We start from the raw sequence: 17219 nt of genomic DNA on the forward strand, positions 1-17219 counted from the left end.
GAAAAATAGAAGAAATAAGTTAATTTTAGATAGCTCTTTTTTTTTCTTCTTTTAGTATATGTTAAAAGAAGTTCTCTGTCCAATTGACATGGAATTAGATGGACGTGCAATTACTGTAAGAAGATCAGAAAGCAACCTGGGAAATCTAGTAACTAATGCAATGTTGGAAGCTACTCGTGCTGATGTAGCACTACTTAATTCAGGTGGTTCTATTATTTAACTTTTTAAAAATGTTGATCACAGTTCAAATATATTTTAAACTGAATGCATATATTTGTCAAGCTTCATAGTAGTATTTGGACTACTGTTAATAAATGTAAAATTACTATTCAGAAATACTTTCTCTAACTTTTGTGGGATCAGATTTTCATTCGCTATACTTTTGCTATGCTGAACTGTATCAATTTAGAATTATTAAGTAGTTTATTATATTTGTAAACTTAAACTTCACTTTTTCTTTGATTTGACTTTTGCCAATAATAAGAATTTTGTATTTAATTTATTATATTTTCCATAAAGACTATTATGATTCCCCTAAAAGTTGTAGATTTTTGAATACAGTATATGGAAGTCTTGTTTGAGAACTATTAGATTTTGAGGTGCTTTTGGATAACTTAAGAAACCTAAGTTTACTGAGAAATTTTAACACAGCTGCTTTTCTGTCTTATTATCTTTACTTAACTGTGATATTAGGGAATTATAAAGCTAGGTTGGTTTCTTTAAGCTAAATAGTGAATCTTTGCTGCTATTCTGTGTCCTAAAGGTGGCTTGTCCTATAAAATTTTCTTTGTGTAGTCATAGGGCCCTGGGTTGAAGTTGGGATCTCTACGTGTTTTTTACCTTAGAAGAGAATGAGAACTAACCTTGTTTTGATGCTGTTATCAATAAATCACGTAATCCAAAAACCTGTATAATGGCTTGGCTGTTCTGAATTACCTCTGAGTTGAAAAATGCTGTAATTTCCTGATGACAGCAACCTCTTTAAAAACACATTTCCGGTTCTGCTCATCTCACTCATCATCAGCTCACGTAAGACCCTCCAGGTTTCTCTGAACTCTTCCTACTCATCATTTCTTACAGCACAATAGTATTCCATTGTATTCATATACCACAACTTGTCCAGCCATTCCCCAATTGATGGGCACCCCCTCAACTTCCAATTCCTTGCTACCATGTAAATCTTTACATGTAATGGAAAAAATAAAATACCTCATACATAAAAAAAAAATAAAGTAAGACAAAGATGAAAAAACAAACAAACACATTTCCTCCAAGCACCCACATAAGAAATTTAGGCTTGAGACAGAGAAAAATGGCCTATTTTAAGAGTTATTTGCATATTGGAATGGCATACTTGGAAAGGTTGTGGAATCACTTCCTGTAGAGGTATTTTAAAAGAATTAACTTATCAGTTTGGGAAGCTTTATGTGTAGTAGGGGAAAACTGGAGATTTAAGTCCCTTTCATCCCTAGTAGTTAATGATAATGGACTTTGGTAGATAATTTTAAAGTATAATTTTCTTTAAAATAACTATGGTAGATCTAGTTCTCAAACTGACAAACATGAGGGAAATAGTAGAGAAATAGTTGGAAAATATATTTTTGACAATATGGTACAGAGAAATCTAAAATGTTGAACTTTATGAAGTCATTGAGCTGAATTTTTTTTCTGTTAAGAATCAAATCAAGAAGTATATTGTTTCTTACTGTAACTATTATAGGTACTCTTCGTTCTGATCGAATACATCCAGCTGGGGATTTCACTTTGCATGATCTTTTGGCTATTCTTCCCATAGTGGACCCTGTTCTAGTTGTCAGAGTAACGGGTGCACAGTTGCTCGAAGCACTTGAAAATGGGGTTTACAAATATCCAGATCTTGATGGGAGGTATGTATAATATATTTCTGCCAGTTGTCCTTATATTTGGAATAATAAAAATGAAAAAGGGTTGTAAATTATTTTAAAATGAATAATAGTAAATAGAGATGGTTTAATTTTCCATTTCAATTATTTAATCTAGGTATGAAATTAAATATATGAAAATTAAATACATACTAGTCTTTGAAAAAAGTGCTTATTTAAATTTAGCTATGACTATCCAAAGCCAGAAACCAGAAGGTCTCAAATATTCTCTCATTGAGCAAACACTTTATCTTCTTGCCAAGTGAAGAGAGATGGTAGCCAAGTGTAACATTTGTTTAGAGTACAAGATCATTTGAAAAACAAGAGAGAGTGATGAAAGATTATTGATAATTACACCTCAGAAAATAACATAAAGCATTTGGAAAAGGAGCTAGAAAGTTGGAATGAGACCCAGCTAAGCCAGTTCATTCTGAGAACATTTGTAGATGAAACAAAGAGGACAACACATATGTGTGAAATAGAACAGGTCTTCCACTATTTTTGTGGTGATTTGTTTTTTATCATTAAAGATAGTAAGAAGGGGGCAGCTAGGTGGCGCAGTGGATAAGAGCACCTGCCCTGGAGTTAGGAGTACCTGAGTTCAAATCCGGCCTCAGACACTTAACACTTAACTATCTGTGTGACCCTGGGCAGGTCACTTAACCCCAATTGCCTCACTTAAAAAAAAAAAAAAGATAGTAAGAACACCGCCTTTGGATTTCATCATATTGGTACCTGGTGAACTATCTGAGAAAATGTCAGGGTCATTAAAAAAGTTGAAGACAGGAAACAAGTCTAGGATCTTCAATATTATATTTGTTTTGGTCCAACTGTAACACAATTTTAAATTCCCTAAGGGACCAATTTTTAAGATGGCTTAAAGGGGAAGATTCCACAAGAATAAAGATCATAAATCTATTTTCCACTATTACCAAAGCCCAACAATTTAGGAGACATCAGCAACTATTGAATCATATGCTTGCTTCCATATCTCTCTAAAATATGTATGTGAATGATCTATACAATTATTAGGTATGTTCTTGATGAAAATATGAGAAGGAAACAGGCAGGTTTTCATAGAATTGTTTTTGTTCTCAAAATAAGAACATCTTACAGGAGCATAATTGACTAATAGATACAGAGGGTATAAGATTTCTTTGTATCTAAAGATATAGAACAAGAGTTTCTAAAAACAGAGTGTTTCCTAGACTGTTGAGCATACCAGTTTTTTGTTTTGTTTTGTTTTGGGGCAGGGGCAATGAGGGTTAAATGACTTGCCCAGGGTCACACAGCTAGTAAGTGTCAAGTGTCTGAGGCAGGATTTGAACTCAGGTCCTCCTGAATCCAGGGCCGGTGCTTTATCCATTGTGGCACCTAGCTGCCCACTAGTTTTCTTACTAGTTGATTTTAAACAATGATTTATAGGGCAAAATGTAGCCTTTAAAGCTATTTTTGAAAAAGTGCTTTTCCATGAATGTTAAAGTCATACAGGAATCCATAACAGATGTGACCATTAAGATAACTTTCTTCAAAGATCAGTGAAGTATCAGCCCCTGTGAGATATGAGAATATATTCTCACTAGAAGTATTTGTTAGTATCATAGGGGATACCTTGGATACATCCAAACTTTATTGTCTGTTGACACGCAGCCTTTCCAGATACTCTGGTCTACAGATATCTTTATGATCATTTTACATATCAAGCTGGAAATGCTTGCTACAGACCAATGTAGTAAGATCCATGATTGTTCAGTTGCTCCTACCATACCCACCAGAAAGTACAGTAGATGAAGAACATGGCTTGTCTAAATTCTGACATGTAAATGAATAGAGCCTATAGAATTACATTATTGATATATTTATTTTGGACAGAAACTCCCACTGGGCCTATGTACAGAATTAAATAGGAAATAGAGATCAGACTAGTTCTTATTTGGGACTTTCAGTGAACCCAAGCTACTTGTTACTGAAAGAACCCATCCTAGTTATACTTTGTGGCTATAACTAATGAAACATCACAATATCATAAAAAAGAAAGAAAACAGATTTCAAAAAGAAAGAAAGTAAAAGGTCTAAATTGCTGAAAACACAAAAGGCTGAGGAAAGTCATATGATGGTTAATAAGTATGTTGTAACATATGAGAAGGGGCATAAAAGGCACCATTGAGAATATGTGTGATTGAAAAATGAAGTGGGTCATGTAATGAGAGTAGAGTTTGACATCCCAAGTACTATATTGATATTCACAAAATATTAAAACAACTTGTTCAAGGCCTCTCTGATGTTTTGTGTAGGCCATGGAGGATTATTTAGAAGATGTGAAAAAGAAGCACAGAATGTAAAGGCATGGGTAGAATTTGATCTGTATCTTTAGAGCAAATTTCAACACCATTGAGATTCATTTAAGTATGTATTTTGAGAGATAGTAGTAGTTTTCCATATCAACAGAGATGTCTTTAAGAATAGTAAGAGCAAATAAAAGCTTTTAAAGGAAACAAGCCCTGATTTACAGAGAGTTTTTATAGAAAACCATTTATTTTTATGTATGTTATGTCAATCGTTGCCCTAATCTCAAGGATTTCAAGCTTATTTTGCTGTAGTACCTATACTAAAACATAGGCAGTTTAGGGTGCTGTGTTTAGCTAGTCCTGTATATATTATTGTATATTATATCTCAGTTTCTATATTCTGAGTCCATAACTTCTCTTTTAGGAGGATAGCACATTTCATCATAAATCTTCTGGAACTGTTGTAAGTCATTGTGTTAATGAGAGTTCCTAAGTCTTTCAAAGTTAATTGTCTTTAAGGTGTTCCTGGTTCTACTTGTGTGCTCTCCGTCAATTCATATAAGTCTTCCCATGTTTCTCTGAAGCCATCTCCTTCATCTTTTCTTATAGCACAAGAGTATTCTATCACATACATGTACTGCAACTTGTTTAGCATTCCCCAATTTATGGGCACCTCTCAGTTTCCAATTCTTTGCCACAAGAGTTGCTATAAATATTTCTGTACTTTTGGTTCCTTTTATTCTTTCTTTGCTCTCTTTCATCTCACTGGGTCAAAAGGTATGCAGAGTTTAATAGGGTTTGGGGGGCCATAGTTATGAATTGCTTTTCAGAATGCCTGGAGCAGTTAAAAAACTAATGTACTGAGATTTTCCTAAGAAGTATAGGGAGGTGATAGATGCATTGTATTCTTTTTTTTTTTTTTGGGTGAGGCAATTGGGGTTAAGTGACTTGCCCAGGGTCACACAACTAGTGTTAAGTGTCTGAGGCCGGATTTGAACTCAGGTACTCCTGACTCCAGGGCTGGTGCTCTATCCACTGCACCACCTAGCTGCCCCGATGCATTGTATTCTTAACTCTAGTCAGACCACATGTAGACTATTATGTTCAATTCTGGGTAATACATTTTAGGAAAGCCTGGATCAGTTGGAAAAGCATCCTGAGAAGGGCATCCAGGATGGTGAAGGGTCTTATAGTCATGTAGCATAAGCATCAATTGAAGGAACTCAGAGTGGTTCACATGGAGAAAAGAAGACTCCAAAGGGAGTATCATAAGGGGAGCATATGATAGCTGTCTTTAAAAGTATTTGAAGGACTGTCACATGGAAGAGGGTTTAGGTTTGTTTTTCTGGGCTCCAGAGGGTAGAATACTTGTTGGCAGTTGTAAAAAGGCAGCGTTAGACTTTATATAAGGAAAACTTTATAACAGTTAGCACTTTCCAAGATTGGGATAGGCTTGGAAACTGGTAGTAGTTACATATACATTGAGGATCTTAAAGGAAAGGCTGCGTGACTTGTTCAGTATTAATATAGAGGAGAGTCTTGTGCAAGTATAGGTTACACAAGATGACCTCTGAAGTCTTTTCCAGTTTTAAATACTGACATTGAGGGCAATCTTCATTCTCTTCCCCTTCTAGCCCATTTTTTACATCATTGACACTTATCCCCTTATGATTATTTATAGCTTTATACAATTCCTCTGCATATAATCCTTCACTAACTACCAAATAAAATTCATACTACTTAGCCTGGTATGCAAAATCTCCATAATCTTCCACCATACTATCCAATTTTATATTTCATTCTGCTGTATTCCATGTAAAAGTCAGTATATGCTTCCTAATTTCATTCCTCCATGCTTTTTCTAACGATATTGTTCCTTTTGTCTGTAATGCTTTCTTCTTCCCAACTCCACACCCTCTTGCCTACCTGTTGAATTTCTGTCCATTCTGTAAAGTTCAATTTAAGTGCCATCTTATTTTCTTCATGAAACCTTCTCTGATTCTATAGTTGGTATCAGCCTCTTCCCCCTCCGTCTTCACATAGCACTTTGCAAGTACCTCTGTTATGCATATTATAGATACTTGTATATGTCATATTCCCCTAGTGGAAAGTATAAGCCATTGGTTAGAAACTATATCTTTATATCTCTCCCAGTATCTAGCATAATGCTGTTCATATAGTAAAGACACTAATAGGTTATTGAATTTATTTGAGAGACATGCCTGGTATAAATTTACCTTGTGGTCATTAGCCTCTTTCCTTTTAAGATGTAACAATAAAACTATAAGACTTATATAATAAGCCAGTAAATCTTGGTTGCCTTTCTATAAAATTAGTTTAACAAGTTAGCTTTCTAACACTCCAGAAAATCAACATTTTCCTTTGACATTGGTACCCTTTGACTTATTTGAACCATTACAAATAAGTAATTATGATCCCTGTATAGCTAACATAGTGAACTACTTGTTAGCTTGTTTCCATTCTTGTAATTTTCACTGATCTTTTTAGGAATTTGTGTTAGCATGTTTGCAGGGTAGCTTTTTTAAAGCCTGAAAATACATTACAATATGAAGAGGATGCCTTTTTGCAGTAGTGAACCAGGTTATATTTTTCTCTAAGTTCTTCATATTACTTCTATTTAAACAGCATGAGCACCATTAAAAATAGGACTTAGATTTACAGTAAAGAAGCCCAGAAATGCATAGGGAATAGAAATACAAAAAATGGACCCATGGCCTCAGATGACAGAATACAAATACACAAAGTCTGAGTAACAAGGAAAGTGAAGTATAGTTTCTAACTCAAGAAGGCAATTTTAACATTGGAGGTATACTTGGTAGAAGAGGACACCTATGTTTCTGGAGGGGCATTCAAAAGGATAGATTGAAGAGATTTCAAAATAATATTGCATATCGAATAAGATATCCATATGAGGAAATCCAGGAGCCATGGGTGGGGGTGAAGAAGGTAGAATATGATGGAGAACATATAGATGAAGATGAAAAAAGACAGAAATTGAATCAATACTATTATTAGAACATATTGTAGACCAGTGGTGTCAAACAAACTGCTCTTGGGACACATACACCTGAGTATTGCTCAAAACAGATTGAAATGTAATTGGGAGATATTTAACAAAATAAATAAATATATAATAGAACAATAGATAATGTTAATATATGGTTTTCTAAATCAGTAAGCAGCTCCAGGTATCCTCATGTGAGGTTTAGTGGCTCCCATTTGTATTTGAGTTTAACATCATTGTTATAGACTACCTCGAAAGAAAGAACATAGATAAATTCAGGAAACAAATCACAAGCTGAGCACAGCAGCATGATATGGTGGATAGAGATTTTCTTCAGTTACCCATACTTTGCAAAAATGGGATAGTATTTTTTTTAACTTTCCTTGCTTTGATGATTATTTCATACTTCAAAGACTAGAGGTACTTTTATATCTGATTTTCACCAACAAAGAAGAACGGGTTCTTAGGGTGAATTGTTGAGAACTTTATAGGCAACTACTCCATCTTGGAAGTTGTGAAAGAAAAAGAAAAGAAAGCCAGGCATTGTTTGATACATTGTCTAGATTTGGAGGTAAGAGATTTCAGAGTTTATAGAGAAAGGATAGATAGAATTTTGTGGACTAAAATTCTTCAGAGGAAGTCAGCCTATGCTCAAGAAAGGATTTCTGAAGTGATACACACATATGTACTTGCATGTGCATGCACACTCACATACACCAATTTCTTGGTGGGGAGCAAAAGGGGATCCAGAGATTAATGCAAATGCACAGGGAATTCATGAATTCATAATTTTAAAAGACATGTGAAGAAAATAGAAGCAATATGGGAATATACAGGGTGATAAAACTGGGGCCCCCAGAAGTGAAACTAGGGCAAGTTGTTTTCTCCCCTTAGCCTGTGGTTTGGCACCTATGCCCTACCCAGCATGCCCCTCTTCCTGTTGTCCACTGCTTCAACCAACTGCATGCTCCCCCTGCCCACTGAACTATGCCCCCCTACCCCCCGAACTGTGCCCCCGTGTATGTGAGCAGCTTGCCACAATGTAACCACCATGTGCCCGTGAACCCTGCCTTTATCTGCACTAAAAGGTATATAACTGCAGCTTGAACATGCGTGGGGGGGCGGGGCAGATTGTCAGAGAACTACTCTCCTCTGCACCCGTGCATTAATAAATTGTTCTTCCTCATTCCTGAGTGCTGTTTGGGTTTTTCCGCCGAGGTTTTGCCATAACAGAAGAATCAAAGTTTGCAATGAGATGGGGCTAGTGAGGAATGTCAAAGATAAAAGAGGGAGAGAGAGAGAGAAAAAGAGACAGAAGTTGGGGGGAGAGAGTTTAAAGGTGTTTGGGGGAAAAGAGCATCAAGGAAGAAATATGAGTGAAGCTTGGAGTGAATGGAATGATAGCAAATTATGGAAAGAAGACAGAACTCCACAATTCTTACTACAGTTCTCTTGTCTCTTAAAGCACTGCAGAATCTCTCCCCTCCAGTCCATCCTCCATACAGTTGCCAAAGTGATAGACTTAAAGCATGATCTGATTATTTCACTCCCATGCTCATTAAACTCCAGTGCTTCTCTCTTACCTTTGGAATCAAATATGGACTCCTCTGTTGGGCATTTAAAATCATAATTTGACTCCAGCCTACCTTTTTTGTTTTATTCTATATGAATCTCCTTCACACACATTGCAGTCTAGTCAAACTCCCTCTTTCTGTTGTTCACACCTGACATTCTACCTTTTGTCTCTTAGTCTTTGAACAGGCAGTTTCTCTTGTCTGTAATGCCTGCCCTACCTATTTCCACCTCTTATCACCTCACTTTTCCCTCAAAGCGCAGATCAAACATTATATCCCAGAGAAGGCATTTCCTGATACCCTCCAGCTACTAATACCTTCCAGTGCAGTTATTTTGTATTTTTATATATATATATATATATGTATGTATGTATGTATATATATATATGTATGTATATATATTTTGTATCAGTATTTAAATACGTGTTCTTTCCCCTCACAGAATTTAAGCTCCTTGAGAATAAGAACTGTTCTTGAGAGCAGTTTCCTGGCACATATTAAGCACTATTTAATAAAGCTTACTTATTGATTAATTGACCTACAAAATCATAGGTCCCTAGTATTTTGACACTTTTTTTCTTTGCTCAGGAAAATGATTTTATAATGAAAAGGACATAATACAAATGGCTATTATGGAGTTGATGACCAGTGGTGGTAGGGAGGTGAGAGAGAACCTAGCTGCCCTGTTGACAGATATGACTGGTTACTGCTAATGGTCTTCAAAAGGTGATGGAGAGGGGCAGCTAGGTGGCGCAGTGGATAGAGCACCGGCCCTGGAGTCAGGAGTACCTGAGTTCAAATCCGTCCTCAGACACTTAACACTTACTAGCTGTGTGACCCTGGGCAAGTCACTTAACCCCAATTGCCTCACTTTAAAAAAAAAAAAAGGTGATGGAGAACAGGAGACATATCACAGAATTGGAGAAGGAAAATCTGATGTGTTAAAAAGAGAAGATAATGGAATCACATAAACTCTAGGCCATTAAGCTTGACTTTGATTTCTAGACAAAAATTCTAAAACGGATTATTAGTGAACATCTAGAAAAGTAAGTCATGATCATGAAGAGCAACTGTATCTTAATTCAGAAAAGTTTATGCCAGAGTAGGTTTGTTTCCTTTTTGATGGTTAACTGGATTTATAGATTTTGGGAATTCTCTAGATAGCTTATCTAAATTTCAGTGGAACATTTCAAAAAAGTCTCCTCCTCTGCTTATTCTAGTTGATGTGATGGAAAGATGTGAATGAGAGGATAATACACTTACAGGGATTTGGAACTGGTTGAATGGCTAGACCCCAAAAGTAGTCATTAATAGTTTGAGGTCATATTTCAAGGCGTTCTCCAGTGGAATATTTCAAGAATCTGAATTTGAGCTAGTGTTGTATAATGTTTTTATCAGTGACTCGAATTAAATATTAGATGGCACACTTAACAGATTTTCTAGGATGAATAACTAAAATATTAGATGACAACGTCAGGATCCAAAAGATTTTGACAAGCTAGAACACCGAGTCAAACCTAAAAGGATGAAATTTAATGGCAATAAATGTAAAGCCTTACGCTTGAGATTAAAAAATTTCATAAGTATGAGAGAGAGATGATAGACAGCAGTTCCTCAGAAAAAGATCTGGGTGTTTTAGTGGATTGCAAGCTCAATAGCAGTCGAGAATTCTGTAAAACAGTTAAAACAGCTTTTTTTTTTTTATCATGGTCAGACAACATATGGACTCTTGTGTCTAGTTTGGGGTGCCACATTTTATAAAAGACACTGATCTGCTAGAGACCAGTCAGAAGATTATCAGTATAGCTGAAGGGCCTGGAGATTGTGTCATTTAAGAATCAGTCTAATGAATGAGCAATGTTAGCCTAGTGAAAGGGATTAAAGAGAGATCTCATGTCCCCTTTAAGTGTTTAAAGAACTGACATATAATAGCAGGATTAGACTTTTCTATTTGGCCCTACGGAACAGAATGATAAATAATGCTTAGTAATGGAAAGAAGCAGATTTGAATTTGATATTAGGAAAAACTTCCTAATTTTTTTTGAGGGTACAGAATTATGATTTCATTGGTACAGGGAATGTCCTATGAGGAAACTGTCTCTACTGGTGCAGGTAGACATTCACTCAGCAACTTATATATTAGGTTTCCTGGGTCATAGGGAGGTTAAAGGACTTGCCCAGATTCATGGGGCTACTCTGTATAAGAGGCAGGGCTAGAGCCTAAGAGATCTTGACTCTGAGGTCAGTTATCCAGCCCCTGTACCATACTGCATCTATGGGATCTCAAGGCAACTTCTTCCCTTTTTGGATAGCTCTAATTCAAAGAATCACAGAATCGTTTAGTTGGAAAGTATCTCATAGGTCATCTAGTGTAATAATACTTGAATAAGAACCCCCCCACACCCGAATCATATTCAACAAATGAAGCCTTTGCTTGAAGACCTCATTTGAAAATCACTTACAGCCAGTAATTTTCTAGATATTCATAAACCAATGGATTTATTTTCCTTAATGTTCACTAACCATTCCTTGAACAGTTAAAGCTATTCAGAATGACAATGAGTTGTCTTAGGACCTGGTAGTTCCCACTGGAGTTCTTCAGTTGAAGGCTTCACTTGTCTGATATTGTGTAGAGAGGATGCTTGTTTAGATATGGGTTAAATTAGATGACCTGTGAGGTCCTTTCCAATGAAAAGATTTTGTGATTCTTTGAATTGTATTTTTATGCTGTAACAAAACCTTAAGTCCAGGGTTTGTATGATGGATGAACATTCTCATGAAATCCCCCATGTAATAGCATATCATTTTGAATAACATCCTATCCATAGGTTCAATCAGTAACATAATATTGGGTGGTAAGAAGATGGCAACAATACTCCTAGGCATTAACCGTGCTTCCTTAGCTAACATTCTCTAATTGACTAGATACAGAATGACTGTGCTATTTTTAGGTAAACCTATGATTCTGATGTGATTTTTACCTGTGACTCTAAATTCTGTGATCTCATGAAGATGACAGAATCAATTAGAAAACATTTATTTGTCCCTTAACTTGTGCTGTATAAAGATGTGTGAAATATAACCCCTTTAAGAGTTCTACTATGGTGAGATTTTTTAATTACATAAAAGTTTTATTTAATAAGAACATACATTATCAGCACACACGAAAACAGTCAACCTGACATTCTGCTTTAATTGCTGGAATCACTGGCACCTGCCAGGATGAAAGCAGACATTGCCAAAGTTGACAGCTTTTTAGGATTCATCAGCATTATAAAACTGTTCAGGGTATACAGTGGGGTCCTAGATAAATTTAAAATTTTTCCTCATTATTTTGATACATCATGACTAAGTTACAGTTTTGTTTGTTTTTTATTAGCTATAGCTGTCCTTCTCATGGTGCATCTATTTGAAATACCAAAGCCACATTTCCCCAAATACAAAGACTAGTGAACCACTTTGGCTTATAAAAACCTTTTGCCACCTTAGTGAGAAGTAAGCCAAAAAGGTGCATCTTCAAAACTTTTTACTGAGAACCACTCCTAATCAACAGTTTAGATTACACTACACCTTTAAATATCTCAGAATTTTCAAGGATTTTTAATGGATATATCTTTTCAACTTTAGTATCATAAAAGAGATGAAGCAATATTATGCAAATTCATCAATTTCTATTTATCCCCTTTGAAAATGGTGTCTCCTCTCTTAAGGCTAGCAGAAAGTTTTTTTCTTTCACTAGAAGAATGTTGGAATCCATGTTACTTCCATGATATACCTAGTTTTTTTATTCCTTCAATATGTTATTGCAAAGATTTTCATTTCATGTCTAAATTTGTTACTGTAGTGTACAGATAGAATTCCAGGCTGTTGAAGTGATTTTTTTCCCACATCCTCAACCCTAATGTACATATTTTATGCTTTCAGGGACTGAAATATTAAAATATAGGTGGCTGTTTGTCTCTCCCCACCCCATTCCTTTTAAAAACTCAGTTGCTTCTCCTTAACTATTCAAATCTGCTACTTGATAGTCTCCTGTAGCTACTTCTAAATGCTGCTGTTGCTCTCTGACAGTCTCTTCCCTTTGCATTTCTTGTCTCTTGTATTTTCTCCCTTTGTTTTTTGTGGCTGAGTGCTAATTTTTTAATTTATGTCTTTATTCAATCAGAATGCCTTTTTAAGGCATATGGTGACCCAGTCAATCACAGTGCATCTGATGTAATCCTCATGTTTTTGGCTCTTGATTGTGTGGTTGTTGCTGGGTATAAAGGACTGCTTCTATAGTGCTAAAATGTTCTTCCCTTGACTACTTTCAAGTCTACTAATGCTATTCCAGAATACTGAGGGTGCCAGCACAGTGGTCAATTAATAAATGCACTGCTTATATATCTATCTATCTATATATATATATATAAAATGAAGTTGTATTTTTTGACAGTTCTCTCTGTCAGGTAGCTGAAAACAAACCTTTCGTTTAGCCTAACACATCTGGTCTTGGCACTTATCCCATAGACATTATGGCTTAGAAGGCAGAAAACTTCATTAAGAAACATGAGACCTATTTTCAGTCTTAGGGTGATCTTATTTAATCCACTTTCCTCCTTATGTAAATTTGAGTTAATAATTATTTTCCATTACTTAAGGGATGTTGTTAAGATTAATGAAATGTGTTCACAAAGTTCTTTGTGTTATTTAGAAATACTTGCTGTATAAATATAAATATTGATGATAATGAAGACCAGTTTTCTTTTAGATTATTATTTCCAAAACATTATTTTAGTGGTGCTGTTATTTCAGCACTCTAGACATGGCAGGAAAAAAACCCTACCCTAAACAAGAAATTTCCCTCTGGAGTCACATTTGGTGGAGTAGTGAAGGGTTAGCGATAACTTTCTGGATTGTTACTTCTAGGTTTCTTGTACTAAGTTTAGGGGAAGTCGAGAAGGCTTAGGCGAAGAAATGAGACTTGCATCTCTTCCTAAAGATGGTCCTGGACAAGAATGCTCTTTCGCCAGGCCTAGCCAGCTTAAATATGAGAACAGACAGCTGCAATGAGAAGGTTCCATGGTGAAGGTGAGTAGAAAGTGAGGTGGTTCCTAAAAGAACCAGGTTTTCTCTACTTAAGATCTTGCAGATGAAGGTCAGGGTATGTTTTGAATTGATTCATTCTGCTAGTGATTAAAGGGTAATTGTAGAGAAAGGAAAGTTAAAACTATGTGAACTTACTGATCTCATAGTTTGAAACAAACTTGTCTTTTTTCAAGAGGTCCAATTATCATGTAGTGTTCTTTTTGACTCAAAGTATAATGCAATTGTGAAAAACATCTGGGATGCTATTGTCCCCCAGGTGATTCCAGAATTGTCCCAATATCCCCGTTGCTGTTTTGAGGAAGGATAGTTTGGAACTAGGCAATAACTGGTGAGATTCATGGCATTAAATATTGGTATTATGAGCATATCGTCATTATTTAACATTTTTCACATGCTGTTAAAGTATTTGGTGTTATATGTAGGGCTGAATTCATTGTTGCCCAGGAGGCTTAGCATTAGAAATCAGAACAGGAAGTCTTTAAACATTAAAACAATGCCAACACCAACAAAAACAGAGGGTGAATTTCTGTGTTAGGGCAGATATCAACATACCTTCTGAAGGAGTACTTTGCTTTCTATTGCTGAGTCAAAATATATCATCAGTTAATTTTTACAATTCTCAAGAAAAATCTTAATTGTTGTTGGGACTATACTTTTCCTTTTTCTGTAGTTAGAATTCTATATTATTGATATAGTCATTGATTTTTCAGGGCAACATAAGGAAAAACTTGCATAGTATAAGTAAGTTACATATTATATTATAGACTTTGCATGTCCTGTGGAATATATTTTTATAACTTTTTTTTCCCTGCCAAATCTTTCTTTTTAACTTGCAAAAATAACTGATTGTAGTCTCTTGCCACTGCTAGACATATTTCTGTTCCCAACTTTAAAAGATGTCTGGTCAGGGTATATGCATCTGAGTAAGGAAATATGAATAATTTTTGAATGTCTAAAATTTACATTTATTAGTACCTTGCAACTGGAATTATTATTTGTATACAGAAATATTCTAGGATAATTAGTTTTGATCATTTTTATGTACCAAAAATATGAAGAATTTTTATTTGTATAGCACTGTGCTGGGCACTGTATGAAAAAGGCTTGATTTAGTACTTATTTTCTTAGGAAATTACTTTTCAAATATAAATGCTTTATTTATCATTTGCAGAAAAAATTAGATGCAAATGCATAGACCTTAGGAATATTTCTTTTGGCTTTGTACCTAGTTTAAGAGATTTTTAAAAGTCCTTAGAATAATTATTAATTTTAATTGAGAGGAATTGGAGCCACTACAACTTAGTACAGTAATTAATGTCCTGGAACCATCTAGGAAGCTCAGTAGCAGCAATTTCATGAACGAGAAACTTTTACAAATTTCATGTTTCTGTTCTGCCCTGACACAATTTAAATAAGGCATACATCCTTTCATATTGTATGGCTTTTCATCTGTTTTTGTTATAACTTCACTGCAGATTGGTACAAATTGTGCAAATTGGTGATTATGTCTAAAAATTTAAAAGAGGCTAATGGGAAGGAATAGTATGGCATAGGTATTATAGAGAAGTGACAGATACATGTACCACAAGAACTGAATCTCTTGAGACTTAGAGCTACTTTAGAATGTAGGGGGTGAAACAATGATTCCTAAAGCCCTTTTTACTAAGGGAAGATAAGGACAGAATTCACTGTTTTCTCTATCATACATGAAGTTACAGGTTGTATGTCCAGGTTCCACACTAGTGCATGCTTCCTTTCTTTCTCCTCTGAAAACCCCTAGAACAGAACCATTCCATGTAGCCAGATGATTCTTGTAGATAATTTCTACTTTACTTGTTTTCCAGGTTGGTTGTTTTTTTATAATACACTTTAAATTTTCATTTAAAAAATTTTTTTGATTTTGTTTTAATATTTCTTTTTGTCTCATTGAATCATTGTTTTCTGTTTGGCCTTTTCTAATTTTTAGGGAATTCAGTTCTTAGGTAAGATTTATCATAATTTGTTCTAATGAATTAATTCTACTTATCATATTTTTTCTCTATAACTAGTCCCTTTTATATCTCAGTTTTCTTCCATGTATTCTTGTTATCTTTGTGGCCAGGACACTCTAACTGGACTTATAAAGTTATTCTCTCCATCTTAATTAACTCTTTGGGCTTCTTTAAAATCTAAAGTAGTCTTCATTGGGTTTGGCATTTTGTTCTGTTTAAATTGGGGTCTTATACTTGGGCCAAACTCCATTCTATTCCTTTGGATAGTATAGGCAGGCCCTACTTGATCTTGACTTAAGTGGGTAAGACTAGACCTCATCTTTGGTCAAATTATCTGGTCTTGTCTCCTGTTATAGTTCAGGCCCAGGCACCCTGAATGCTGGTTTGTATATTGGCTGGCTGGATTCTGTACTCTAACTTGTACTCACCCCTTATACATAACTAGCTTGTTGCCAAAGATTGTTATTTTACAGTATTCCTCATATTTTATTCCTTTTCCTCTATAGAACTGCTGCCACCATGATGCAGGTCCCATTACCTCATGCCAAGACTATTGTAGTAGCCCTCTCTTATCATTGTGACTTTGCATTGGCCATTTCAGAAGCCTGGAATGCATATTCTTTAACAAATACTTATTAATTGGTTGATTGATTACAGAGTAGGAATTGAAGGAGAAAATAAAAGAAAGATTGAAAAAAAGAATGTTTTCCTTTTTGTGTGTATCTGGCATGCACTTAATTGCTTCTCTTTGTGTTTTATGTACATATGTATCTCAACTGGAGAGATTACATCATAGTAACTTCATAGGGTGATAGACATAAATTTGTGTGTATATACATATATTTTATATACAAAGTTTGATGTACACAGGTTTATTTTCTTGGATTAAACCAATAAATATAGTCCATTTACTAATTCCAACCAATTTCTTATCTCTTCTAAACTTGGGAAATGAAGGCACAGTTAAATAAAAATTATGGAGCCATAGCAGTAGATTTCAAGGGGTGACCTTCATTCAAGGATTGTTACTTTATTTTTGTATGACCTGTAGTTTCTAGCACAGTAAATAGATACTCAGTAATTATTAGTTTATTTAATAAATGAATTAATTTTTCCTTCAGTGCAGGAGAGAGGATATTTCTCATGGGTAAATTGTGCTGAAAATTAAAATAATTCAACTTTCATGTTAGTGCAAGAAATAGGTCAGAAGAATCAGAAGTGAGGCCTATCCCTTTCCTTTTGTAAAAGTGCATAAATATATGTTTGTATGTGTATACATACACATATATATGTATGTGTGTGTGTATATATATATATATACACACATACACACACACACACACACACGCGCG

The 17219-nt window shown here is 35.1% G+C and overlaps 1 protein-coding gene across 1 annotated transcript in view; it reads left to right on the forward strand.

The window, feature by feature from the left end:
• The window catches only part of LOC122735808 (mannosylglucosyl-3-phosphoglycerate phosphatase-like), a 76170-nt gene that overhangs the window by 38349 nt on the left and 20602 nt on the right, over positions 1-17219 (forward strand). Inside the window, exons 4-5 of the mRNA XM_043977602.1 lie at positions 56-203; positions 1721-1886. Coding sequence (XP_043833537.1) covers positions 56-203; positions 1721-1886 — 314 coding nt within the window. The remainder of the gene's footprint in view (positions 1-55; positions 204-1720; positions 1887-17219) is intronic.

Source organism: Dromiciops gliroides, chromosome 1 (genome assembly GCF_019393635.1).
Source record: "Dromiciops gliroides isolate mDroGli1 chromosome 1, mDroGli1.pri, whole genome shotgun sequence".
Taxonomy (NCBI): Eukaryota; Metazoa; Chordata; class Mammalia; order Microbiotheria; family Microbiotheriidae; genus Dromiciops; species Dromiciops gliroides.